This window comes from Anolis sagrei, chromosome 2 (assembly GCF_037176765.1).
Source record: "Anolis sagrei isolate rAnoSag1 chromosome 2, rAnoSag1.mat, whole genome shotgun sequence".
NCBI classification, from domain to species: Eukaryota; Metazoa; Chordata; class Lepidosauria; order Squamata; family Dactyloidae; genus Anolis; species Anolis sagrei.
In genome coordinates, this window is record NC_090022.1 from 197,328,650 (window position 1) to 197,355,603 (window position 26,954).

A 26,954-nucleotide genomic window follows, 5' to 3' on the forward strand; every position below is an offset into this window, starting at 1 on the left:
AGATCAACCAGAGGCTGATGGTTTCAGTTGATGATTTAGAGTCTAAATTTTAGACGAAAGATATAGCACCTTGAACTAGGCTTTCCACACAGTTAATCTGATGAAATGACAGCATTTTGAATTGCTGTTCCAGGAGGGAGGGTATGGGAGATACACATCTAAGAAATGTATAAAATGTCATAGAAGGTAAAGTGACTTTTGGAATAATATATATCAAGATAAGACTTGTATGGCAAAAGTTTGTTAATTGAATGGATGTATAAATAAATAGAACAATTAAAGGAAAAAAACTGATGATTTAGAGGATTGTGAGCTTTCCTTTGGCACAAGGTGATGGGCTCTAAAGTCTGGGAAATTCAAGTCTGGGAAATGATGGTTCTGTGAAAAACTGGCTTGGAAGGTACAGGGCCTCAAGGGCATTCAGGGGAGCCAGAAGTAGCAACAGCAGATAAGGAATTGAATGAAGAGCCGAGTTATAAGGAAAGTTCCCATGAGAACCCACCTGTAGTTATGGAGATCAACAAAAGTCTTCTTTTACAAATCAGAGCTGAAAATAGATTGTGTCATTTAGACAGGTTACACGGGACAGTTGTGAAGGACATTAATGGGAAACAGAATGATTTAATGGGTGCTTATTAGACAAGTTGTTCACCTTACAGTCAGCTCAGACAATACTGCATTAGAGTGAGAAGCTAAGCCCGAGTTCTCTTGTTCCTGGTTCAAGTCAAGCTTTGATTTTGGATTTAATATATCCTGGAAGTTTTCTATGTTCCTGTTCATGTACTCCTGTTCATGTTTTACAAGTTATAGCTTATGGATTTTGGACTTATGCCATATCTGTGATTTCTGGCTGTTCCTTGACTTTGTCACCTCTGGAACTTTATGAGACATTTGGATTATTGTCTGGTTATCACCTGTTGCTAACCTTTTTGGATTATATATCTTCATTTTTTATTTCTGATTTTTATATTATTTTTCAATAAACTTCTTTGCTTATATTTCTTGACTGTGTGGTGTGGTGGTCATAGGTGTTTCCAGGCCTAGAATGCAACAGATAGCTCCAGTCCTGTTAGCACCTCATCCAAGCTTGCTCTTAGAAGAATAAAGGATATATAAGCACCTCCACATTCAGAGGTAGCATATCTAATAAATATTATCTCCAAGGAAGGAATGCAAATATCCCTTCCCTCTGGCTCCCAGCAGAGGCTCATCATAAGACTGGTGTGACTACAAAGGTTTAAAAGCAATAGTGCCTTGCAGAAGTCTTCCTTTCAATGACAAAACATTATCACATCATAAGATGCTAGCATTTATAATACATAATTTAGCAATGGCTCCATTTTGAAACTAAGAACTAAGTGTCTCAGATTTCAGCCTTGTCACAGCACTTTAGAAAGCGCCAGCTCTTGCATTAAGCTATTTATGCAATTAATTCTTACTCTCTTTCCCCTCTACTGAAGACTTCAACACAATTTTTCCAGGGCTGAAAAAATAACCTACAGGCCACAGGGGGTGCCCTAAGGCTCTTTGTGGTAGTCTCTACCACACATATTGTTTGGGTTTTTTAAAAGAATCAAAAAGCGCTTTTGATTTACTTCCCTATTTAAAAAAATTATCCTGGACTTTAAAATAGTCTGCCTTTCCATGGCAGACTCATGTACTCATGTCCTCCACCAAGGGTAACATTTCAGGTTTAGTATTTTTAAAGTAAAATACTACAGAGCAGGAGATATGAAGCGCTCCAAATCAGGTAAGGGCCCTGGGCTTCAAGTAGGTGCCACTCAAATATCTAGTGAATTTAAATGAGGACTAATCTTTGTTGTGTGACCTTTCAGATGTTGGTGGACTACAAATCTCAGCATTCTTCATCACTGCTAGAGCTGTCAATACTTTACCTCAACACGATTAAAGCAACTTAAAGGAAAGCTATGTCTGATGGGTTGAGATACTATCAAGACTAATTGATAGATTGGGGTATAGGGTGGCAACCTGTGCTCAACAGGGTTATACTCCAAGGACACAGGTCCTCAGTCAGGGGGTCCTCCTGGACGCAGTGCTGACACTTATAGAATCATAGAATCAAAGAGTTGGAAGAGACCTCATGGGCCATCCAGTCCAACCCCCTGCCAAGAAGCAGGAATATTGCATTCAAATCACCCCTGACAGATGCCCATCCAGCCTCTGTTTAAAAGCTTCCAAAGAAGGAGTCTCCACCACACTCCGGGGCAGAGAGTTCCACTTCTGAATGGCTCTCACAGTCAGGAAGTTCTTCCTCATGTTCAGATGGAATCTCCTCTCTTGTAGTTTGAAGCCATTGTTCCGCGTCCTAGTCTCCAGGGCAGCAGAAAACAAGCTTGCTCCCTCCTCCCTGTGGCTTCCTCTCACATATTTATACATGGCTATCATATCCCCTCTCAGCCTTCTCTTCTTCAGGCTAAACATGCCCAGCTCCTTAAGCCGCTCCTCATAGGGCTTGTTCTCCAGACCTTTTATCATTTTAGTCGCTCTCCTCTGGACACGTTCCAGCTTGTCAATATCTCTCTTGAATTGTGGTGCCCAGCTTGAGGTTCAGGTGTCAGCGAGGGCCTTTGCAGTTTCACCAGCTGTGACTGTATCTCAAAAAGCTTGACTTTGCCATGGTGGTGCACACCCTAGTTACATCCAGAATGGACTACTGTAATGCATTCTACATGGGGCTGCCTTTGAAGACAATTCGGAAACTGCAACTAGTGCAAAGGTCGGCTGCCAGGTTATTAACTGGAACTAACTACAGGGAACATACCACACCCCTGCTGAAGCAGTTCCACTGGCTTCCAACAAGTTTCTGAGCTCAATTCAAGGTGCAGGTTATTACCTATAAAGCCCTATTCACTTTGGGTCCAACCTACCTTCGAGAACGCGTCTCTTTCTACGAATCAGCATGGGCTCTGAGATCGACAAGGGAGGCCCTTCTCTTGGTCCCACCACTGCCCCCTGGAATACCCTCCCAAAAGAGATTAGATTAGCCCCCACCCATCAGTCCTTCCGTTCCAACCTGAAAACATGGATGTTCAGATAGCCCTTTGACCTTGAATAGGCTGAATGTGCCCATACGAAGCTGACACTTGGCACCTTGTGAATTGATGGCAGTTAGTTTTATCTACTGTTGTTTTAAAATTGTATTATTTTGATTTTATGCTCCATAAGTTGACGGGGATTTTTACAATTTTATGTGACTTGTTTTATACTTCTGAACCATTTTAACCTGTTGTATGTTATATGTGCACCCTGGAGTGTCTTGTAAACTGCCCGGAGTCCCTTCGGGAAGATGGTGGCGGGATATACAGTATTATTATTATTATTTGTTTTCAATATAATTTTAATGATTCACTACAAACACTGTTTAGAAATATAGCCTTTATTACTTTTCTAAAAAGCAGGATCAATACCTTCTTCAATATACCTTTATAAAAAGGGATCGAAGGAATGCATGTAAATTAGGAAATACTGCAAATCTCGACTGCTCCAACCCTCACGTGCTACCACAGGAGGGAAGAGTTAATCAGGATTTAGTGGGATCACCTTGTGCAGAGGTCCTCAAACTTTTTAAACAGAGGGCCAGGTCACAGTCCCTCAAACAGTTGGAGGTCCGGATTATAATTTGAAAAAAATATGAATGGATTCCTATGCACACTGCACATATCTTATTTGTAGTGCAAAAACACTTAAAAACAATACAATAATTAAAATGAGAAACAATTTTAACAAATATAAATTTATTAGTATTTCAGTGGGAAGTGTGGGCCTGCTTTTGGCTGATGAGATAGGATTGTTGTTGTTTGCTTTCAAGCCATTTCAGACTTAGGTTGACCCAGAGCGAGGGCCAGGTAAATGACCTTGGAGGGCCGTATCCAGCCCCCGGGGCTTAGTTTGAGGACGCCTGACCTAGTGCAACAGACAATTTCACCATTTCAGGCGGAACACCAGGCTCTGAATGCTCTATCCTTCCCATGAACACCAACCCTCACACCCAGAGAACTGCTTCTGACACCAGTGTAGTTCCACTCTGAAGTGAACTCTTCTTTTGCCCAAGATTAACCACAGAAAAGAAGTGGGATGATGAGGACAATCTGCAAAAATGCACACCACTGGAAAACACCAAGACCAACAATAGGCAGGGGTAGTTATTAGTGGGAACTGAAATAAAGTCCCACACCAGATACAAGACGCAGAATATGACCAAGTATGAAAAAATTTAATGACTGAGAGGTCTCATCTGGATAGTCTTTGCCCTTAGGAAGGACCAAAAGTCAATAAAATATTTGAAGTCAGTCCCAGCCATGTCAGAGTGTCTGAACACCAACTCTGCACGAGTCTCTTCAGGTCAAGCGCCTAGAACGAGATCACTCAACAGCTTCACTGGCCCCAGCTAGCAGTGGCCAGAAAAGCACCAAGCAAAGTGGTCCCCGCCCCATGCACCCCACTACTGGTGCCCTCTGTGCAGCTTGCGCTTCTTGCTGGGGTTGGGCCGAGCTTTCAAACCACCGGGAGAGGGCCGAGTAGCCTTTGAAGGCTTGGTCCGCTTCTGAAAGGAGCCTTGTCGGGGGACTGAGGGCTGTTTCTTCTGTTTCTCTCCCTTTGGGCCTCCTTGAGCCTTAGCCTGAGTTGCTGCAGAAAGTCCCTGTTTTGCTGTAGGTTTCTTAGCCGCTTTCAAGGCTACTTGTTTCTTCCCTTGAGGCAAGGGCTCAGCTGCTGCCGGAGCAGAACTTGCTTCTCCTTGCACAGCTGGCTCTCCATTCGGCTCTTCATCTACAAACAGAAGCAAGTGTTAGGCCAAAACAGTGAAGCAGGGAGGATGGAAAGTGCGCACACAACAAGAGAGGAACAGCTCAGAGAATATTCTGTTTGGGACCTTTGCCTTCTTTCACAAGAGTATCCCAAACTGCGGCTTGTCACCTTCTAGGTGGCATCCAGGCCAAGCATTACATTCCTGATCATTTCACATGCTTATTCTAGTTTAAAAAAAGATTTCTTTAGTGCCAACAAAAAAATAACAAAGCCAGCGGCGCTGATGGGATCCCTGCTGAAATCTTTAAAGAGGGAGGACCTGAGCTGACACACCAACTCCACCAGCTCATAGAAAAAGTGTAGGTGACCGAGAAAATCTCAGCAGATTTCAAGGTTGCCACCACCATCACCCTCTTCAAAAAAAGGTGAAAGAACAGACTGCGGAAACTATTGAGATATCTCCCTTCTAACCTCCGCTGGGAAAATCCTTACAAGAATCCTTGCAAACTGCCTTCTGCCCCTCTCAGAAGACACCCTCCCAGAATCCCAGAATGGCTTCCGCCCCTCCAGAGGAACCGTAGACATGATCTTCACTGCACGACAGCTCCAAGAAAAATGCAGGGAACAAAATCAACTTCTGTACATGGCATTCATTGACCTTGCAAAGGCATTCAACACAGTGAATTGCAGCGCTCTCTGGACCATCCTCCAAAAAATTGGGTGCCCTGACAAATTTGAAAACATCCTGTGGCTCCTCCATGATGACATGATGGCAACAGTCTTGGACAGCAATGGCTCCCAAAGTGACCCATTTAAGATGGAATCAGGTGTCAAACAGGGATGTGTTATTGCCCCAACTTTATTCTCCATCTTCATTGCTATGATACTTCATCTTGTTGATGGAAAGCTTCCCACCGGAGTGGAAATCATCTATCGGACAGATGGCAAGCTGTTTAACCTCAGCAGACTGAAAGCCAAAACCAAGGTTACAACAACATCTGTTCTAGAACTCCAATATGCTGATGACAATGTTGTCTGTGCGCATTCAGAAGAAGACCTACAAGCCACTCTAAACACCTTCACAGAAGCATATGAGAAACCCGGCCTGTCATTGAACATCGAAAAAACCAAAGTGCTGTTCCAGCAGGCACCAGGCAATCCCTCTCCAATGCCAGAAATACAGCTTAATGGTGCAATATTAGAAAATGTTGACTATTTCCGCTACCTTTGCAGCCACCTCTCTACAAAAGTCAACACTGATACCGAAATACAACCCTACCTGAGCTCTGCACTGTAGACTTATTCAACCAGAGAAGTCAGTCATAGCAGAGCACCTGATGAACCAACCTGGACACAGCATATTATCTGAGAACACAGAATGCTGGACCACTCTAACACCCACCATGTCAGACAACACAGAGAAGCCATTGAAATCCACAAGCATGCGGACTATTTCAACAGAAAGGAGAAAACCATGGAAATGAACAAAATCTGGCTACCAGTATTAAAAAAACACTCTAAAATCAGGACAGTAAATAAAGAGCAACACTCAAAAAAGGGGAATTCCAGACAAGAAACAATCAGGGCCAATTAACACCTCTCAACAAAGGGCCCCGAGGTAGCAATCAACCAGGCGTTGAAGCTGAAAGGCTATTAAATGCTAATCAAGGTGGCTAATGGCAACATTCACACTTGCCTCAAGCAGACAAAGAGTTCTTTCTCCCAACCTGGACATTCCACAGATATATAAACCCCACTTGTCTTGTATCCAACTCTGAGGATACCCGTCATAGATGTGGGTGAAATGTCAGGAGAGAATGCTTCTGGAACATGGCCCTACAGCCCAGAAAACTCTCAGCAACCCAGTTAAAAAAAATCAGACATTGTTTGCTATAGCTTCATATTTTACATCTATAACAATCCAAAGGATGAGGAAATGAGATGCCCAGGGGTGACACTTGACACCGATCCCTGTGACAAGATCCACAGCAACAATTCAACAAATCTTAATCCAATTGCTTCTCCCTCCCTGACCAGTTAGGACAAGGTACTTTGGTCAACCAACACAGGAATATTCTGTTCTCTGATCTATAATAGACTGAGTCAACTGAAAGATATTTGGATAATATTCCCCATTTAAGCCTTGGTTAAATAAACAAGAAGCCCGTTATCCTACGCCATCACAGATTCTGTCCCCTTTTTATATGGGGAGGGTGCCTTTGCAAAGAGGGCACACACTCTCCCCTTCCTTGTGCGTTTACTTTGCCCAGTTTCATTGTGCCTGAAAAGAACTAATGTCAAATTGAATTTGTTGCCTTTTTTGGAGCTGCTGCTCTGCAAAAGAGTGAACAGCCAATTTTATAATCATCTACTTCTAAGTATATTAAAACCAAAACCAACAGTCTAAAAAATGTTAGCTGTAAAGTAGGTATTACAATCCACTCCTGTAGTATCTAAATTGGAGTTCGGTTCTAACCACAATTACTTGTAAATGAACCCTGCTATACTCTTCCCCAGAAAGTTGTGAACTAGATGTTTTTAATTACAATTTTTTTTTTGTTGTGTCAGGAGTGACTTGAGAAACTGCAAGTTGCTTCTGGTGTGAGAGAATTGGCCGTCTGCAAGGACGTTGCCCAGGGGACGCCCAGTTGTTTTGATGTTTTATCATCCTTACAGGAGGCTTTTCTCATGTCCCCACATGGGGAGCTGGAGCTGATAGAGGGAGCTCATCTGTGCTTTCCCCGGATTCAAACCTGTGACCTGTTGGTCTTCAGTCCTGCCGGCACAGGGGTTTAACCCACTGCGCCACCGGCGGCTCCTTGACAAAAATGAGAGTCAAACACTGAAAGGGTTAAATGGATGTGATCACTCAGCAAAAACTGTAGTTCAATATAAGCTGTGTCTGTAGTTTAGTAGGTCTCAGTGTTAGTTCATCTCAGTGTGAGAGATGCGTCAGTCTGAGAGAGCCCTCAGAGTGAGAAGGCCTCAGTGTTAGTAGGCCTCGGTTTGAGAAGGCCTGGTGTGAGAAATTTCAGTGAGAAAAGCCCCAGGGTGAAGGCCTCACGTGTGAAGCTCTAGTGTGAAGGCTGCTGTGTGTAAAGCTCCTTGTGAGAGGAAACTCTGTGAGAGCAAAGCTGTTTATCTGCATGGGAAAGAAGCCCAGCATGGAAGCAAACAAGGAAATATAAATAATTTTGTGTTATGGAAATCTTGTTATTGTAAATAATGCAATCATATTATTTTACTAGATAGAAAAGCTTCCTATGTTAGACACACATTGGTCTGTGTTTTTGTTCTTTTTATCACTTTTGACTACTAGACTTGGGTCACGCTGCTGCTAGTAAGTTACTCTGCTGTGCATTTATGAGGTCTTTTGTTAATAAGCCCACTCGCCCAACAAAAGAAATCCTAGATTTACTTGGCCTTTACTTCAGTTATAAAGTATATGTCGTCCATGGCCGCTTGGCTGGTGTGAACCAAAATTCACAGCAAGCAAGGGTGTTACATTGAACATTTCTACAAAACTGTGTGATTGACCATAAAGAAACCAGAAAATTCTGGCAAAATCTGTATGCCAGCAAACAAATTTCTTGTCAGGTGAATGCTCTGATTTGTTACCTTTCACAGCCTTGGGAATTGCATTAGAAAATTTCTTGAGCTTGGCCACAAAAAAGCCATCCATGTTATGAGTGTGAGGGTAGAAACGCCGTGTAGACTTCAAAGAAGGATGGAAACGACGCTCCTTAAATCTGGAAGACGAAGGTAGAGTACATTTTGAAAGACCAATGGCATTCTCCAAAAAGATGGCCTGCCCTCCATTTCTTGGCTTTGGATTGAGAAATGCATACCTGGTGAATCCTTCTTTACCAAAATCCAGGCCTGTTGGCACCAGGCGGACATTGCGTTTCTTCAGGGCATAATCCACAACCCACTCATTTTCCTCCACCTGCAACAGAGAGTGGGGGCTGTCAATTTTTTCTAAGTCCCCCACACAACAGAACTGGTTCATAGCCCAGTGAAAACCAGACACAGACAGACAAGACAATTACCATGACTGAACATGTGCAATATACAATGTACCCGCCGGTTTCTGAGGCAGCATTAACCGAGTCAATGGCACTAAGTATCAGCTCCTTTTGCAGGTGAGCACAGCGTAAAATGTCTTTCTCATCCTGAAACAGAAAAGGGAGACATTTGTCAATAACAGCAAAACTTAATGTGTGCAAAATGTTCAAAACAAGCACTGACTACTGCTATTATCAAGTAATAATAATAATAATAATAATAATATTTATTTATATTATTTATTTATTTACAACATTTATATGCCACCCTTCTCACCCCGAAGGGGACTCAGAGCGGCTTACAAGTAATATGTAAATACAATATATTATATTATTACCACAGCACAATATTAGTATTATATATTACTATATTGTACTATAACATTATACTGTATTATTAGTAATATTACATGTAATATTAAAATATAATTATATCATTATTATTAGCAGTATTATATTGTATTACATTATAATATTATCAATATTATATGTATATACAATATATTATATTATTAGCACAGTGCAGGAGACAAGGTGTATGCATATAACAAGGTGTTATATTCTACTTTTCTCCCTAAACAGGACCCAAAGTGGCTTACAACATTATATAAAAGACCATACAAAACAATATGCATATGTAAAACAATAACCTATAAAAACAAATTTACAATAAGAAATAAATAAACATTTAAAAATATTTGTCTAATACAAGTATTGCAGGCAACTCAACAAGACAGATGGCAAACATTAGCACAACTCAATAAAAGTTATCCAACATGATCACAATCATTTCCAATGTGAAGGCAATGAGATACATTGGCTAGCTTTTTTTATTGTGTCAGAAGCTTATTGAGAATACACTGCAAGTTGCTTATGGTGTTAAGAGACCTGGCCGTCTACAAAGATGTTGCCCAGGGGATGCCCAGATGTGTCACCATCCTGTGGGAGGCTTCTCTCATGTCCCCACATGGGAAGCTGGGGCTGACAGACAGGAGCTCACCCCACCTCACGGATTTGAATAGTTGACCTTCAAGTCTTCAGGTCAGCAGTTCAGCCGATACAAGGGTTTAACCCATTGCACCAGTGCGACTCCTGGTGGATAGCTGACAGCCATCTATTTAATTGATGACAGAGTTGAAGCCAATGTTTATCTGCCCTTCATAGACAGTATAGGAAAGGTCCCTAATTTAATGGCAGAACAAGTATTTTGCCTGGACAGGTGACAACTTCAACCCCTGGCATCTTCATTGGAGATGCTGGGGCTTATACTTGTAGCCTATCCGAGGACTTGTTCTGCCTGGATAGATTAGAAATTTACCTCTCCAGGCAGAACAAAATGCAAGAGATTCTGGGCACCATTCAGGATAAAATCCACTGCCATCTCTTCTCTTGTCAGCTCATTGAAGATCACTTCCAAGATAAGAGTTATCTTGGAAGGAGGTGCGGTGGCACAACGGGTTACATTACTGAGCCGCTAAACTTGTTGACCTGAAGGTTGGCAGTTTGCCACAGCTCCTGCCAACCTAGTAGTTTGAAAACATGAAAATATGAGTAGATCAACAGGCAGGAGGGCAAGCAGGTGCTCCAAGCAATCATGCTGGCCATGCGACAAGGAGGTGTCTAAGAACAATGCAGGCTCCTCAGCTTGGAAATGGAGATGAACACCTCCCACAGAACGGAGCTGAGCACCACCTCCAGAATCCAGAAGTGAAAGGGGAAGCCTTTGCCTTTGAATTTCTGTCTCACTGTATGAAAGAATTGAATGTTTGCCTGTGTTTGTATATATACTGTAATCCACTCTGAGTCCCCTCAGGGAGGTAGGGCGGACTATAAATAAAGTGTTGTTGTTATTATTAAGAATAATAATCTATTGCAGCTAGCAACAAGGTAGACAAGTCACAATTCTATTACCGCATCCTTATGGTCTCTTGTCCTTCCCCTCCCCACCTCTATTAGATAATTTGAAACATGTATCCACCCATAGATACTAATAATAATAAATGAAAAAAAGTGCAACCCCAAGCTTCTCTTCCCTTCTCTCAACCCACAGCCTGCATGCAAATTCTTGGTTATGGCACCTTCTCTAATGTCCTGCTGCAATGGCTGCACCAAACTTACCTTATTGGTTTTAACTGTGGGGTCCTTTGAAATAACCCCTGTGCCACTGCATGGAGCATCCAGCAGAACCCTGTCAAAACCGCCTAGTACCTTAGGACAGAAGAACAGCATATTTGAGAACACAGAAATGTTCCACCACTCTTAACAACCACCATGTCAGACTACACAGAGAAACCATTGAAATCCATAAGCATGTGGACAATTTCAAAAGAAAGGAGGAAATTATGAAAATCTGTCTACCAGTATTAAAAACAACTCCAAAATCAGGACAGTAAATATAGAGCAACATGGAGAAAACAGGGGAATTCCAGACAGGAATCAATCAGGGCCAGGTAACACCTCCCAACAAAGGATCCCACCAGGCAGGAAGCAGCTAGGCTTTGAAGCTGCAATGCTATTCAATGCTAATCAAGGTAGCCAATTGCAACATTCACACTTGCCTCAAAGAGACAAGAGTTCTTTCTCCTGCCCTGGACATAATTCCACTGATATATAAACCTCACTTGCCTAGTTTCCAACAGACATCACAAGGATGCCTGCCATAGATGTGGGTGAAACGTCAGGAGAGAATGCTTCTGGAACATGGCCATACAGCCCGGAAAATTCACAGCAACCCAGTAATTATTATGTTGGTATTATTCATTTATCAATTGCCCTTTCCCCAAAACTGGGACTCAAAAGACAGCTTTTCAATTATTAAAAGCATAACAGATTTAAAACTATACAAAAGTATGTATATATGTATGTGTGTATCTATCTGTCTTTTTACTTTCTATTTCTCTACCTTAAATGATTAAACAATATATACAGGTAAAACCATTAAAAAACAGTATCAAAAATCAACAAAACATTGAAAATGACCTTCCTTCTCTTGGTTGCACAAAATGTTCCCTCTCAGCTTGTCATCTAGAGCTCAAAAATCTCTCTGAAAACCTTCCCAATGCAGCAAGAAAATACAGCAGCGTCTATCTTGGCCTATCCACCCTCAACATCATAACCTGCAGGTGATCTACTGTCCTGCTTGCCAAATCAGGGAAAAGGTGAAGTAATTGCACTGCTAGGCTTTAAGGGCAATGAGGTGGAAACTGTGTTCCCCTTTCTCAAGAGAGACACCAACCCCCACCCACCGAGGCTCCTGGGCCAAACACTGTCCTGGCAATGCTCTCAGCTCCCTCAAGCACATACCTTGGGAAACTGTCGCCCATCACAGTGACTCACAACAGTGTTTGTGACACCCAGGCGGTGCAGGTTTCCCACCACACTGTGCAATCGGTCTGCATTGCTGTCATTAGCCAGGATTACACCAGTATTCTTCATCAGCTGGGCTGAGAAAGGAACAGGAGTGAATCCGAACTGTAAAGCACATTACTTGTATTCCTCCAGCCCTGATCACAAGACATTTAAATCCCTTACACATGCCTTTCCTCTGCTATTCTCTTTTCACTGAACCCCTGCTCCTCTTGCAAAGAGGAATGGGAAGCTGCATCACCTGCACAGTGGTCTTGTAATTGCTCACTGGTTCCAAAACTGGAGTATCCTTTCTTGCAACCAGGAGGCAAAAATCTTTGAAGAAAGGTTCTGCAGAAAGATACAGTGGGAAGCACTTTCTTCATAATACCTAACACCCTGCTGGATAGCTTGCTACAGAACGGTAAAGAACTCCCCACCTCAAAGTGTCCAAGTTAGGATAGATTAGTCAACCAAATTGATAGGGTGTGGATCCCTGTTGGCTGAAAAACTGGACTAGATGAATGGAGTAACAGGCAGTTCATAATACAAGAAGCTCTCCATTTTATCCTCTGTGGATGGCTTCAAGCCACAAAAATGTATACCCATTGGAGGCTAGGGCCCCCTGGTGGCGCAGTGGGTTAAACAGCTGAGCTGCTGAACTTGCTGACTGAAAGGTTTATGTTTTGAATCTGGGGAGTGAGGTGAGCTCCCACTGTTAGCCCCAGCTTCTGCCAACCTACAGTTCGAAAACACACAAATGTGAGTAGATCAATAGGTACTACTCTGGTGGGAAGGTAACTGGCCACATGAACTTGGAGGCATCTACAGACAACACCGGCTCTTGGGCTTAGAAATGGAGATGAACACCACCCCCCACAGGCGGACACGACTAGACTCAATGTGAAGGAGAAACCTTTACCTTTAATGATTGCTTAATTTGCTCAATCTCCCCAATCTTCAGCTTTTCACCAGTTTCTCCCTTCCCTCATGACTAGACTTCATGTCAGAGTTTGAAATCTTTACCTTTACTTATGGGTAGCCTTGTGGACTTGGAACCAGTGTGTATATATTCAGTACTGCATTGATCCAAAACTATCCCTCTGAAACCAGATACTCTCGCAGGCTACCATGTCCCCCCCCCCCCCTTCAAAGCATTGGGACACCTTTCTGCACTGTGGTGGTGCCAAAGATATGGCTGAAAAGAGATGATACAAAATACCCAATACATGTCAACAAAGTAAACCTTCACAAGTAGATTAAATTCTGGAAAGATTCCTCCCAATCCTCATCACTTCAGACAGCAAGGCAAGAGGAGGAACAACTCCTGCTACTTCCCAAAGAGAACTATGTTTTCTGTTCCCTTGTTCACCATGGATACTCTGCCTGACTCAGTATTTTCCAAGTCTGTTTTAGGATGCACAATGACCATTCTATTAAACCACACAGACAATCCTCTGCGACAGTGGTTCTCAACCTGTGGGTCCCCAGATGTTTTGGCCTTCAAATCCTATCAGCTGGTAAACTGGCTGGGATTTCTGGGAGTTGTAGGCCAAAATACCTGGGAACCCACAGGTTGACAACCATTGCTCTACAAGGACTACTGTCTCACCTACAAGAGAGCAACTCAGGAAGGGTGAGATGTGTTTCTGGCATCATTGAGGAACTAATTACAAATCAAAATTGTTTCCATATCAGATTACTGCATTCCTAGGATGGTCCACAGTGATAGCCATCAACCCCTCAAGATGCTTATACGCTGTCTCAATCAGGGAAGAAACTTTCATTAATATATGCTGAAAATAGAAAAGTTCATGGACACTGAGTTAAGATTCAGAATTCCCTGGGAAGATGCAAATGGGAACAGGAGTCAGAGCAGTTAATACACTTCTCTGAAGGAAAATCAAACTTTTAATCACAGTCTCCCTTCTTATACAAAGAAGGCCACTGTACAGAGTAGTTTGGTGGTAAAGGTTTCCCCCTGACACTAAGTCTAGTTGTATCTGACTCAGGGTGTGTATGTGTGTGTGCTCATCTCCATTCCTAAGCCAAAGAGCTGTCATCCGTAGATGCCTCCTAGGTTACGTAGCCGGCATGACTGCATGGAGCGTTGTTACTTTCCCGCAGAAGCAGTACCTATTGATCTACTCACATTTACATGTTTTTGAACTGCTAGGGTGGCATAAGCTGGGCAATTATCCCCATACACTTATCAAAAATGTGTCTATCCATGTCTGGTGTCTGTGATTTTGTTAGAAATTGTCTGAGCATGATGAATTACATAATTTTCATTTTAAAACCAGTTTTTTAAAAAACAAAAAAACCAAAACAAAACAAAGTTGATATTTTGAACTACTTGCTGTCATGAGACGAGGAAGAAAATGGTGAAGTGAAGACGGGAACAGCATCAAAGCAGCCCTAAACTGCTAGGTTGGCAGAAGCTGGGGCTAACAGTGGGGGCTCACTTTGCACCCCAGATTCAACAAGTTCAGCAGCTCAGCAGTTTAAACTGCTGCACCACAGGGGGCTCCAGTTTGGTGGACTGATTGGAATTTGCATTTTAAAAAATGGCAAACTGTGGAAAGAGATGGAATGTACCCTCATTTTTACCCCACTGAGATGAACTTAATGGAGATATCCAGAAATATAACCAGAAAAAAACATGGGCTCTTAGTTTTTTACTCCTCAATTAGATTTCTTCATAACAGACAGATAAGACCCTCCCTGGAATTCATTGGATCACAGGAGCATAAACCAACAAAACGACGCCAGTCCTCCACCAATACCTATGTAGCTGGTCTTGCCTCCTGGGGCACAACACATGTCCAAAATCCGCTCATTCTCTTGGGGGGCAAGAGCCATGACAGGGAGAAGGCTGGATGCGCCTTGCAGCATGTACTGGCCAGCCAAGTATTCTGGAGTGGCACCTAGGCAAGAATGGATAAGCACAGAGAAAACAATGAAAAACAAGCTGTACGTTGGGAACTGCCCATGAAGACCCAGTAATACCAAAAATGAGGACTCAATGAATGGGATGACCTCTTCTGTCACCCAAACAAGGCAAGGTGGGAAATCACCTAAACGGAGACTTTTTTGCTAGATGCTTTCTCTTCCACTCAGTTCAGTACAAAAGCTAGACAGAATGAAGAGAAAGAAGAACCCCGTCCCACTAAGAGTATGGGTCTGGATGTTTCCTTCTCCTTGACAAAAATGAACCTTCACAGTAAGTTCGCAATGTACCAATGTACTCTGCCAGCAGGCAAGGAAGCATGTAGGAATGGGACTTACTCAAATCAAAGGTAGAAAGGGGAAAAATTGAAAAATTGGAGACCACTTGGAGGACCCTCCTGTTGGCCCTATGGATGTAAACCTGTCCATCTTATAATACTTGGTAATGAGGGACAGTGTTGTCCAAACAGCAACCTTGCATTTTTCCTCTAAGGAAGCACTGGTAGAAAAAAATAAACTGCAGGTGCAGGAGCAGATCTCTTTGAATGTATTGTTACACCCTGCAGTTTTGAAATTCAGAGTGACTCCTTTGCTGTGAAAATGCAAGCACTGCGCCAACTAATGACAGTAGAAACTAATCAGCAGAAATGAGACAAAGAAAAACTCAATTTTCCTGAATAAACATGTGCACAAGTTGTACATTTTTGTATTTTTTAACGTTCTCTGGACATCTGGTTTGTGCCATTAGAAGCAGCTTCAACTGAGGCAGCCTCAGCAACGAGGGAAAAACATGATCAAGCCTATCTCTTCATGATCTCATGTTGGAAGAGGCAGTCATGTCTGAGAATCAGATAAACGGATACTTCTTTCTATAGTTTCTGAAGGAGGTAGTTAAAAGAGTTTTGATGTCCTTAAAGGTGCAGATGTGTTTGGGGCCTTTTTGGGAAAGATTTGAGAGTTTTCTTGAAGACCAAGAGAATTCCCCCATTGTACACAGAGAAATGGACATAAAAGGATCCATAGTAAAAAAAATGAAATGTGGAAGATGAACAAAGGGGAAAGGAGAGCAAAGGGGAGTTAAATAAAAAAGACTTGGTTGTTGTTTTTTAGAGCAGTGATCCAGAGAATGAAAAAGAGAAATTAAGACCAAGAAAACATAGAGGAGCTCTGATATCATATCTTCTGGTCAAAAGTGAAAGGAACTGAATGGAGAAGCTAGACACCTAGCAAAAATAATTCTCAATTAAGATTATATCATCTCTGTGGTAGAAGAAGATAAACCATTCCTGGATCTTCCTTCTCCACCAACATAGAAGTCCTCCCAGCAAGCTCAGGGGCTTGGGTGTAAATATATAAAAAAGGGTAGTCTTGCTTACCTATGGGCACAGAGGAATCATATACAACAAGCCCAGTTTTCGACCACTTTCCTAAAGGATCAAGATTTACTCCACGGTTTATCAGGGCCTGCAGGACAAAGGGTAAAAAAGCGTAATGTAATGATTGTTGTGAAAGGAGATGGGCAGAGAAGGGCTTAGGTGCAAATCACACAAGGACCTACCTGTGCCAGGTCACGTCGCCTTGTTTTGAGTGTGTTGGTGCGAAGAGTCACAGGCCGAGGAACCTCGTTGGACTCCAAGAAGTCAACCAACTGAAACAGGAAAAGGAAAGAAAGCAAGGTCAGAGCTGAAAATCTTTCCTAGCATGCAAGTACAGGAATGTAACTCTATTTATTTATTTGCCACATTTTTATCCCACCCTTCTCAACCCCGAAGGGGACTCAGGACGGCCTTACAAGGGCAGCAATTCAATGCCATATATTAATACATTGGTAAATAAACAAAAACATTAAAACTCTGTTTCTTGTGAATAACTGAGAAAAGGGCAACAATAACAACATTTATTACCCACCTTTCTGCTGTTGAACAGATCACAAAAAGGGGGAAACAAAAAGGAAATAATACATTTGGTCACTAAAAAATACCTCAGAGAGCGGGAAAAGGTCCATCATCTTTCCAATTAAGAAGTCGCTGTAAGAATAATAAGCAGCAAGATCCCTGCGCAGAAGAGTCAGATACTCCTGCCGCGAGTGCCCCTCCTCACGCTTGGTGCTGAAGTCCTGCAGTACTTCTATGTTATCTTTTATTCGCTGATGAATAAGCTGGAGGTCAGGGGCCTGAGCAGGTGATCCACAAGTCAAGGAGCAACAACAAACACATGGAGCGATCTAATGCTACACCACTGGCCCACTCAGCTCACTACAGTTTCCTCAGTCAGGTAGCACCCATGCATGATCCTCAAGGGAAGGTCTTTGCGGCCCTAAAACTAGAAATTATGGAGGGTAAACCTGTCAATGCTGAGCTAGTAAGTAGTTAGAAATTATGTTTTTCAAACTATGCCTAGCACAACATCTGCAGAGCAACAGCATGGGCTGAAAACTATGCTTACACTATGAACAAGTCCTCTCTTGACCATGCAAGTCATACTGGAGGTCTGCAAAAGGCAGAAAGTGTTTTGTGACAATACTATGGAGTTGCACTCTATAGAGATTAGGGATTGACAACTGCCTGGATTCACGACAGGACCTCAAAAAAATTGTACTGCCCAAAACTTGTTTGTTTTATGGAAATAACATATTTTCATTAAAAACGATCCCAATTGAGAAAGTGTAGAGATAATCTTGCCATTTCAGACCGCACAACAAGCAAATAAGAAGTGAGCTTCCATCTTATTTGTTGCATGGCAAAATTGTTAGCTGCAATTCCAGGAATGTGATGTTTTTAATAAGGAGTTACACATAGCCTATAGGTTGCATTTTGTCTGTTATGCTACAGACAATACATATTTATACATAAATAGATAAATAATCCCAGCAATCCTTAAAAGAGATCTGTCAAATTAAGGTAAGTGACCCATTCTTTTGCTGCAGAGGGAAAGCATTAGTACAAAATCAGTGGCTAGACTAGAGATACCTAATGGGCTTCGAAACAAGTTTTCAAACAAGAGACTTCCCAGATTATAGGTCAGTGGTATCCACTCCAGGTGTTTGGGACTCCCAACTCCCAGATGCCCTGGCCAGCTTGTCCAATGGTTAGGAATTCTGGGAGCTAAAGTTCAAAATAATAGGAGGGCCGAAGGTTGGACACCACTGTTATAGGCCTTCTTTATATGACAATGCTGTTGTGCCATACAACAAAGAGCAACAAAAGGTCTTAAAGGGAAAAGATGTGCAAGAAAAGTTGCATTTGCTGGCTCAAGTGCAGGACCCCACTCCTATCCCTATTTGTTTTTTTTTGTTTTTTTTGGTTTTTTTGCAAACTTGCTGACATCTCCATCATAAAATACACTAAGCATGCATTGAGGAAAAAAGATATCTTCTTTCTCTATCTCCTGCCCACTAGGAAGCACAAAGCGCTCGTCTGCATCTATATTAAGTTGTAGGTCAGCGTCCTTGTCTGTGTCTTCCTCCTGTTGGTGTGGTGGGCTCTCCTCTTCATCCTCACTGTCATCTTCACTGAAGACTTCCCTACACCCAAGAAGAGAGGCATTTAAGTAGTGGAGACTTAGTCACACTCTGTACAGCAGTAGATCCCAAACTCCTAGGGTTCTACAAAAGCACTGCAAAAATCTTTAAATCATATTTAAAACTGATTTTAAAATAAAACCACACGAGGACAACTATTTTATATAAAGTCTCTGTAACAGCTATTTTGCATTACAACTATTTTCTATCAGGTGGCTACACATGTCAACATAAATAAATGAAATATAATGAAAGATTATATAAATAAAATGAAAGATTCTGTAACCAAAAAGGTTTGGGAACCACTGTTATAAAGGAACAACAATAGATGTCACAAACACAGATACAAACACTTCTCCCCCAACTCTATCTCCAAATCCTGCTGAAAATGGATGGGCAGAAAGAAAAGAAAAAGAAGCTTTTACTATCATTCCAGCTGGGCTTGTCCCTTGTAAGCCGCCCCAAGTCCCCTAGGGGAGATGATTGGTGGGGTATAAAAATAGTTATTATTATATTATTATAACTCTAAACAGGACAAGGGAACGGGTTAGTGCAAATTGTAGCTAAGGAACAAGGGCATGGGATGAAAGTGCAGTACTGTGTCATTAATAGTGGACTATTGGGGCAAGTTTACATTATCGAAGGCTTGATTAAAGCATGCTTGGCAAAGAGATTATGCTCCTCCACCCATGGCTTCCTTCTCGTGAAACCCGAGATCAATAAGGGAAGGCTTTCTTTCAGTTTCACCATCACCATCAGGTTGGCTTGTTGAGGTAGGAGACGGAGCCCTTCCACACAGCCCTATATCCCAGAATATCAAGGCAGACAAAACCACAACATCTGCTTTGAACTGGGTTATCTGAGACCACACCCAGATAATGTAGGATTTTCTGCCTTGATATTCTGGGATATAGGGCTGTGTGGAAGGGCCCTGAGCAAGCCTTCTCAGTAGCTCCTCCATCTTCTGGAATGCCTTTCCATGGAAGGCCAGGCTGGCCTACTTCCGCCCCCCCCCCCCCCCCCCCCAGATCAGGCATCCTCAACCTTTGGTCCTCCAACTGTTTTGGCCTCCAATTCCCAGATGCCCTTGCTAGCTTATTTAATAGTCAGGAGTTTTGGGAGTTGGAGGCCCAAAACAGCTGGAGGGCCGCAGGTTGAGGATGCTTGCAGTACATGAATACATTTCTATTCGAGCAAGCTTTCAATATGGAATTACTCTCAGGGAGTAAATTAGAGGGTATGTTGTCTAAGCTTTTCATTTTTGTATTTTTAAAACAATTTTATAATAATTTAATTGGTTTCTTTTTAAAAATGTATTGCTTTAATGTATTTTACCTATGACCCACCTTAAGTCTTACTCAGGGAGAAAGAGGATACATAAACAAAATAAACAAATAAATTGCTCACCCCTCTAGCTTGTCTTTTCGGGAAGCTTGTTCTATAGGCAGGAGCTGGGTTGAAAAACAAAACAACAAAGAGAAAAAAGGCAGCAGCTTATTTAGATGCAAAACTTACCAAGATGGAAAACACAGTGAAGTAGTACTACAAGTTTGGCAAGCGATGTTTTTGATTATAAGTAAATACATTTTCTTTCTTTAAGTCAGGCCTTCTCAAACTCTGGTCCCTTCAGTTGTTTTGGCTTCCAAATCCCAGAATCCCTAACCATTGAACAAGCTGGGTAGAGCTTCTGGGATTTGGGAGATCTAGACAGCTGGTGGACTGCAGTTTGAGGAGGTCTGCTTTAAGTGATATGCCTCACAAAAGGAAACAGCTCCCATTGACTGTGTTCAAAATTGCTCTCACTACACTACTTTATAAATATTATCCCCTTTGGCGCCTACTCATCGATTCTAGAAACTAAAGGAGACATATATTGATATGACTGAGAATCTAGATCGCTATGAGCAGCCAAGGGATTTTTTTCACAGGAAGATAAAAGTGCATAGAAAAGAATTAAATGGAAAGCGTATACATATAACCACACGTACATATAGTTGCAAATGACGTAACAATTAGCAAGCATGTCCTAAAGGCAAAGTATTTAGTCTAGTCATATCCGACTCTGGGAGTTGGTGCTCATCTCTATTTCTAAGCCGAAAAGCTGGCGTTATCCGTAGACTTCTCCAAGGTCATATGGCCAGCATGACTGCATGGGGCGTCGTTACCTTCCTGCTGGAGCAGTACCTATTGATCTACTCACATTTGCATGTTTTCGAACTGCTAGTTTGGCAGAAGCTGGTGCTAACATTGGGAGCTCACTCCACTCCCTGGATTCAAACCACTGACTCTACTCCTCTGTAAATTCTGTTCATGTACACAATAATAATAATAATAATAATAATAATAATAATAATAATAATAATCCTTTATTTGTACTCCACTACCATCTCCCGAAGGACTCGGTGCGGCTTACAAGAGGCCGAGCATACATGAATAGGAATGTTAAATAGCCTCTGTGTGTCAGTTGATATATGTTGTGTGTCTATGGCATTGAATGTTTGCCATGTATATATACATTGTAATCCGCCCTGAGTCCCCTGCAGGGTGAGAAGGGCAGAATATAAATACTGTAAATAAATAAATAAATATTAGTTCATAGCATTCAAACTGGGAACAGGAAAACATTTTCCCTTTGCCACGCAAGACCAAGCCTAAGCACACCAAGGCTGGATCTACACTGCTGTATAATGCCCTTTCAGAATGCAGATTAACTTCATTAAACTGGATTATAGGGCAGTGTAGACTCAAATAACCCAGTTTAATGCAGTTAAACGGCATTGTGAAAACTGTCTTGTAAAGCAGTGTAGATAGGCCCACATTAAGACACATTTACAGCCATTCACAACAGGAGTGATTTTAATTAAGCACCATGAGTCCTTTACCTCCTCTTCATCACTAGAAGGCGAAGCCCCATAGTCGTCCACCATTCCATCGGCGCTTCCCTCCTCACCATCGCTCTCCCAGAGGTCCTCATTCCCATCGCTGTCACTCAGTGCAGCGCTTTCATCTCCTTTAGGTCTCGCTCTCTTTTTGCCAGGAGTCAGCCATGAAGCATTCTCATCGCTGAAACCAACTTGGTGGCCATCTTGCAGTTTTGCTTTCTTGTTTGCGCCCTCCGATAATAGACTTTTGGCAGCTTCAAATCAAGACCAAGAAGAAGTTTGGAACAAGCGTGGAAAAAGGACATTTACCCTAAGTATCAGCACTTGTGTTCAAGTTCTAAACAGTGTTTACATACGCCTTGGCCTAGACAACAAGACGTTTTAGGGGGGAAAAACTACTATTAATGCAAAAGATGATATAAAATGATTTAAGAGCCTATAAAACACAAATAAAGGGATAGATTAGGTTCTTGGAGGAAAGCTTTGACTATATCAATGGGAAATACAATTGCAGCAGTATGTTGGGAGGTGGAGGAGTTTTTATTGTTAATTTTTAAACTGCTCTGCCATCTATAAAGATGAAGGGAGATTTAAAATGTTTTTTCTCCAAGAGTACTATATTACTTCAAAAATGATTTATCTAAACCAGTGGTTCTAATGCTGTGACCCTTTTATACAGTTCCTCGTGTTATGGTGAGCCCAAACCATAAAATTATTTTTGTTGCTACTTCATAGCTGTAATTTTGCTACTGTTATGACTAATAATGTAAATATGATATGCAGGATGTATTTTCATTGTTATTTTTCTTTCTCCCTGAGATGTGGGCCACTCTACCCCTCTCTAAGCCCTGCCCACCCCCAGCCCCCCACCTGTTTTTGATCTGCTAGGTTGGCAGGAGCTAGGGCTAACAGTGGGAGCTCAACCCCGTTCTGTGGATTCAAACTGCTGACCTTCAGATCAACAGTTCAGCAGCACAAGAGTTTAACCCTGCAGCTCCCAGAAGGAGACTCAAAGCAGCTTAACATAAAAGCATTAGCATGAAATTTAAAATATGTAAACATGCAAACATCGAAACAGAAGTAAATATATTAATGAACTCCATTAAAATATATTCAAAGTTAAAAACCACAGACCTAACCCCTGAAAAGTTGCACAATCAAGACTATATCCTTGTGGATATTCGGGTCATTCTCTGCCTCTTTGTAGGCCACCTTAATTCCCAGCCTGGGAGGAAGGCAGGATATAAAGTAATGGATGGATGGAGGAAGAGAAGCTAAAATAGAGGGGAATATGGTGGAGGAACTCCTCCTCACACTGCCATCCCTCCTCTTTTTGCTTGTGTGAACGACTGGTGGTGAAAACCCTCAACAGTTCTCCATAAGTAATAGACAGGAAGCATTCAACGATGACCCTGGTATTATTTCCTGAATTAACTGACCTCAGGCATGAGCAACTTCAGCACTACTGCCTCCTACGAATGGACTAATATGAATGACTCCGGTATGTACTAGATGTATTCCCACTTCCTACCACTTTACCTTGAACCTTCTGCTCAAGAACACGGCTGTTCTTATTTGTCTGAAGTTTCACAGATTTGATCCGTCTCTTTGCCGCTCTAAAAATGAGACAAACACGATAAGCAAAAAAGCAAGAGAATCTAAGATGATAAACATAAATAGGTCTATTGGCTTGTAAAGCTAAACACTCTTTTAGTTCCCCATGTCTAGTAGGTAGTAGGAAAAAAGTCTACTCTTGAACAATAGTGATTTTTAAAAAATGCTTTTTAAAAATATTATCATATTATTTCTTCAATTCTAAGACACATTTCCCCTATATAAACATCTCTAAAAATGGGGTGTGCTTTAGAGTCACAGGTGCTTATATATATATATATAATGCTGCCCACATTATATATATCATGCTGTCCATCCATATATATAAGTTTTTCTTCTTCTGTTGGTGGTGATGAAATTAGAGTGTGTTTTACACTCGACGACATCTTACAGTGGGAGAAATACGGTAATATCAGAGTTCACAACATGACTTTCTTACAGTATCCATGCGACCCACAAACATATAGGCCAGTTTCTCCTTGTTATATGTATTATCTGTGGCCATACGGTGCACAAAGCAAAGTCAAAACCAAAGAAAACGGAATAGCTTTGAAACATTCAGGGATTATTTTTGGCTGAAGAACAGGCTATAAATGCTTTTAAGAAATGAATAAACAATTGGGTTGTTGTAGGTTTTTCGGGCTATATGGCCATGTTCTAGAAGCAGTCTCTCCTGATGTTTCGCCTGCATCTGTAGCAAGCATCCTCAGAGGTTGTGATTAATTCCATTAGGTGGCCTAAAATGACAGCCATCTATTGTTTATTCGATTGTAAATTCTCACACTTGATTTTAATCTTTAGTAACACACAATATAACACCCTGATATTTATGAGCAACCAACAAATTCTCAATAGGTTTGAGAAGCCGTATTTTAAAAAAGGATGTTATAATTTTTAACAGTTTATAAATGAAGAGGAAGTTATATTCTGAACTGTTAGCAAATTTTGGTGACTTTCCTACTAACCTTCGTCGTGCGTGACTGGAGAGCTTCTTTATATTGTCATCAGGGTCTTGGAAGAAAAACATAGACATATCAATCTCTATAGGAGGCTGATCAAGAGAGTAAGCACAGCTAGAACAACATCAAGAGCTCCTAGCTGAATTCAAGGTTGCATTCACACTGTAGAATTAGTGCAGTCTGACACCACTTTAACTGCTGTGGATCCATGCTATGGGACCATGGGAGCTGTAGTTTCATAAGGTTTTTAGCTTTCTCTGCCAAAAAAGGATGATGCCTCTACAAACCACATATCCCAGGATCCTATGGTGGAATGCACACTCTAAATCCTATACTTTAAAGTGTAGTGTGACAGAGATCTGTGTTTTCCACAAAAGGAGTAGCAGTAGGCCTGCTTTCTCACAGCTGAATAAAATCGCCCATTATCTGCTTTGAACTGGAATATATGGTAGTGTGGACTCAGATAACCCAGTTCAAAGCAGATATTCTGGGTTATCAGCCTTGATATTCTGGGTTATATGGCTATGTGGAAGGGCCCAAGGCAAAATATGCACAAAATCCCAACAAGGACAATGGCAAGATTTCCAGTCTAGAAGAAACATCGAGCCATAAGGATGGCTGCTGCTGCTATCATCATCATCATCATTAGTATTATTTGAAACACAACAAGATGAGTCCACAGCAGACGCAGGCTGTTGCATTGGATCACATGTCGGACACTTCCCAAGTGTCTAGGACTGTGTGATGTATTGGCGAATAATGTGTGCAGATCCCAGTAAGGTGGCCTTTTGCAGCTGGCAGATGGTAATCTTGTCAGCGCCGATTGTGTTTAAGTGCAGGCCAAGGTCTTTAGGCACTGCACCCAGTGTGCCGATCACCACTGGGACCACCTTGACTGGCTTGTGCCAGAGTCTTTGCAGTTCAATTTTTAAATCCTCATATCGTGTCAAGTTTTTTCAGTTGTTTCTCTTCAATCCTGCTGTCACCTGGGATTGCAACATTGACAATCCATACTTTGTTTTTAAACATGATTGTGAGGTCAGGAGTATTGTGCTCCAAAACGCTGTCTGTCTGAATTTGGAAGTCCCAGAGTATATGAAGCTCCTTTTACACTGCCATAAAATCCAGACCATCAAAGCAAAGGCCTGTACATATGTGCAAATGTTTGTGGATTCAGTGTTGTGAGTTTCCCTTTCATTGGCGGTATGATGCTTATTTAGCAGTAACTGTCCTGCCTCCCATATTTATGACCACAATTTGCCTTTCAAGAAAATCTCTCTCCTTGCCCTCCAACTGCCTAATCATCCTCTAAGGTTAGTGAGAATCCAGTGGATGCCCATTCTTCATTTAGACATATCAGAGATAAATGCTTTGATTAGATTGGCCCCTTCTAGACTGCCATGTAATCCAGATTATTAAATGAGATAATCTACATTACCTGTTTGAACTAGATTATATGTCTACACTGTCATATAACCCAGTTCAAAACAGATAATCTTATACGGCAGTATAAAAGGGCTGTAGAAACCAGTCCCATGACTGAACCACTTCAATTTCTCCCTGGAACTCTGTAAAACCCCGTCTACTGCCATATAATCCAGATGAATAAAGCACACAATCCACATTATCTGCTTTAAAGTGGATTATATGAGTCTACACTACCATATAATCCAGGTCCCTTCCCCACTGCCATGTAATTCAGATTATCAAAGCAGATAATCCACGTTACCATCTTTGAAGTGGATTATATGAGTCTACACTTCCATGTAATCCAGGCCCCTTCCACACTGCCATATAATCCAGATTATCAAAGCAGACAAGCCACGTTACCAACTTTGAAGTGGATTATATGAGTCTACACTACCATATAATCCAGGTCCCTTCCACACTGCCATATAATCCAGATTATCAAAGCAGACAATCCACGTTACCAGCTTTGAAGTGGATTATATGAGTCTATACTGCCATATAAACCAGGTCCCTTCCACACTGCCATATAATCCAGATTATCAAAGCAGACAAGCCACATTATCTGCTTTGAACCGGATTATATGAGTCTACACTGCCACAGAATCCAATCCAAAGCAGATAATCTGGATTCTATGGCAGTGCAGTCTCATATAATGAGTCCACTTCCGACCTGACAGAGCACTATATCTCCCACCCAGGATGCGGCTCCTTGAAGGGCCACGCACGGATCAAGGGCCAGGAACCCTGGGAGTTGTGGTTTCACAAGGTCTCCCGCCTTCTCTGCCCAAGAGGGCCGGGGCCTCCCCGCAAAGGGCAACTCCCGGGATGCTGTGGCGAGGGCTGTGCTCTGCCCCTGAGGCCTCGGCCCATCCCGAGGGCTTTCCACGGCCAAGGCAGCCCTGGCCCGACTCACCGGGAGGCAGGAACCCGGCCAGCTCCTCCTCGGCGCCGCGCTGCTTGCGGGCCTTGCGCCCGGGCCCCCGCTTGACCTTCTTCGCCGGGTCCAGTTTGCGCCCCATGCTGCTCAGGCCTCGCTCCCCGAAAGCGCGCACGTGGATTGCAGGCCCGCCTCCTCCTCGGCCACGCGCACTTCCGCCTCAGGAGGAGGCTCTCATTGGCCACGGGGGCGCCTTCCGCTAGAGCTCTCCGCCTTGGGATTGGACAGCGGGTGATACGCTTCTGCGTCCGGAATAGGTTAAAGAGGGTGCGTTCCACTTTAAATCCTGGGGCTTGTGGTCTACGGAGGAACCAGCTAGACTAGCGAGATCTTTTCTTCGCCTCTCTGAACTACAAGTCCCATAATTCTGCAGGAGGCAGCTACAGGATTAAGGTGGTATGCAGTGCTTTGCCTACTCTTTAAAACAAAGTCCTCCAGGTGTTTTGG

The 26,954-nt window shown here is 42.3% G+C and overlaps 1 protein-coding gene across 1 annotated transcript; it reads right to left on the reverse strand.

Moving 5' to 3' along the window:
- Window positions 1-4,215: 4,215 nt before the first annotated feature.
- Window positions 4,216-26,667, reverse strand: NOP2 (NOP2 nucleolar protein). Its single transcript, XM_060762644.2, has 16 exons — window positions 26,484-26,667; window positions 24,107-24,152; window positions 23,067-23,143; window positions 21,528-21,781; window positions 20,053-20,096; window positions 18,497-18,648; window positions 17,107-17,306; window positions 16,684-16,773; window positions 16,502-16,589; window positions 14,963-15,103; window positions 12,135-12,274; window positions 10,950-11,039; window positions 8,817-8,939; window positions 8,616-8,713; window positions 8,386-8,516; window positions 4,216-4,788 (listed from the first exon to the last, which is right to left on the reverse strand). Exons 1-16 carry the CDS (start codon window positions 26,587-26,589, stop codon window positions 4,463-4,465), a joined length of 2,106 nt encoding a protein of 701 aa, XP_060618627.2. The 5' UTR covers window positions 26,590-26,667; the 3' UTR covers window positions 4,216-4,462.
- Between the last annotated feature and the right edge of the window lie 287 nt (window positions 26,668-26,954).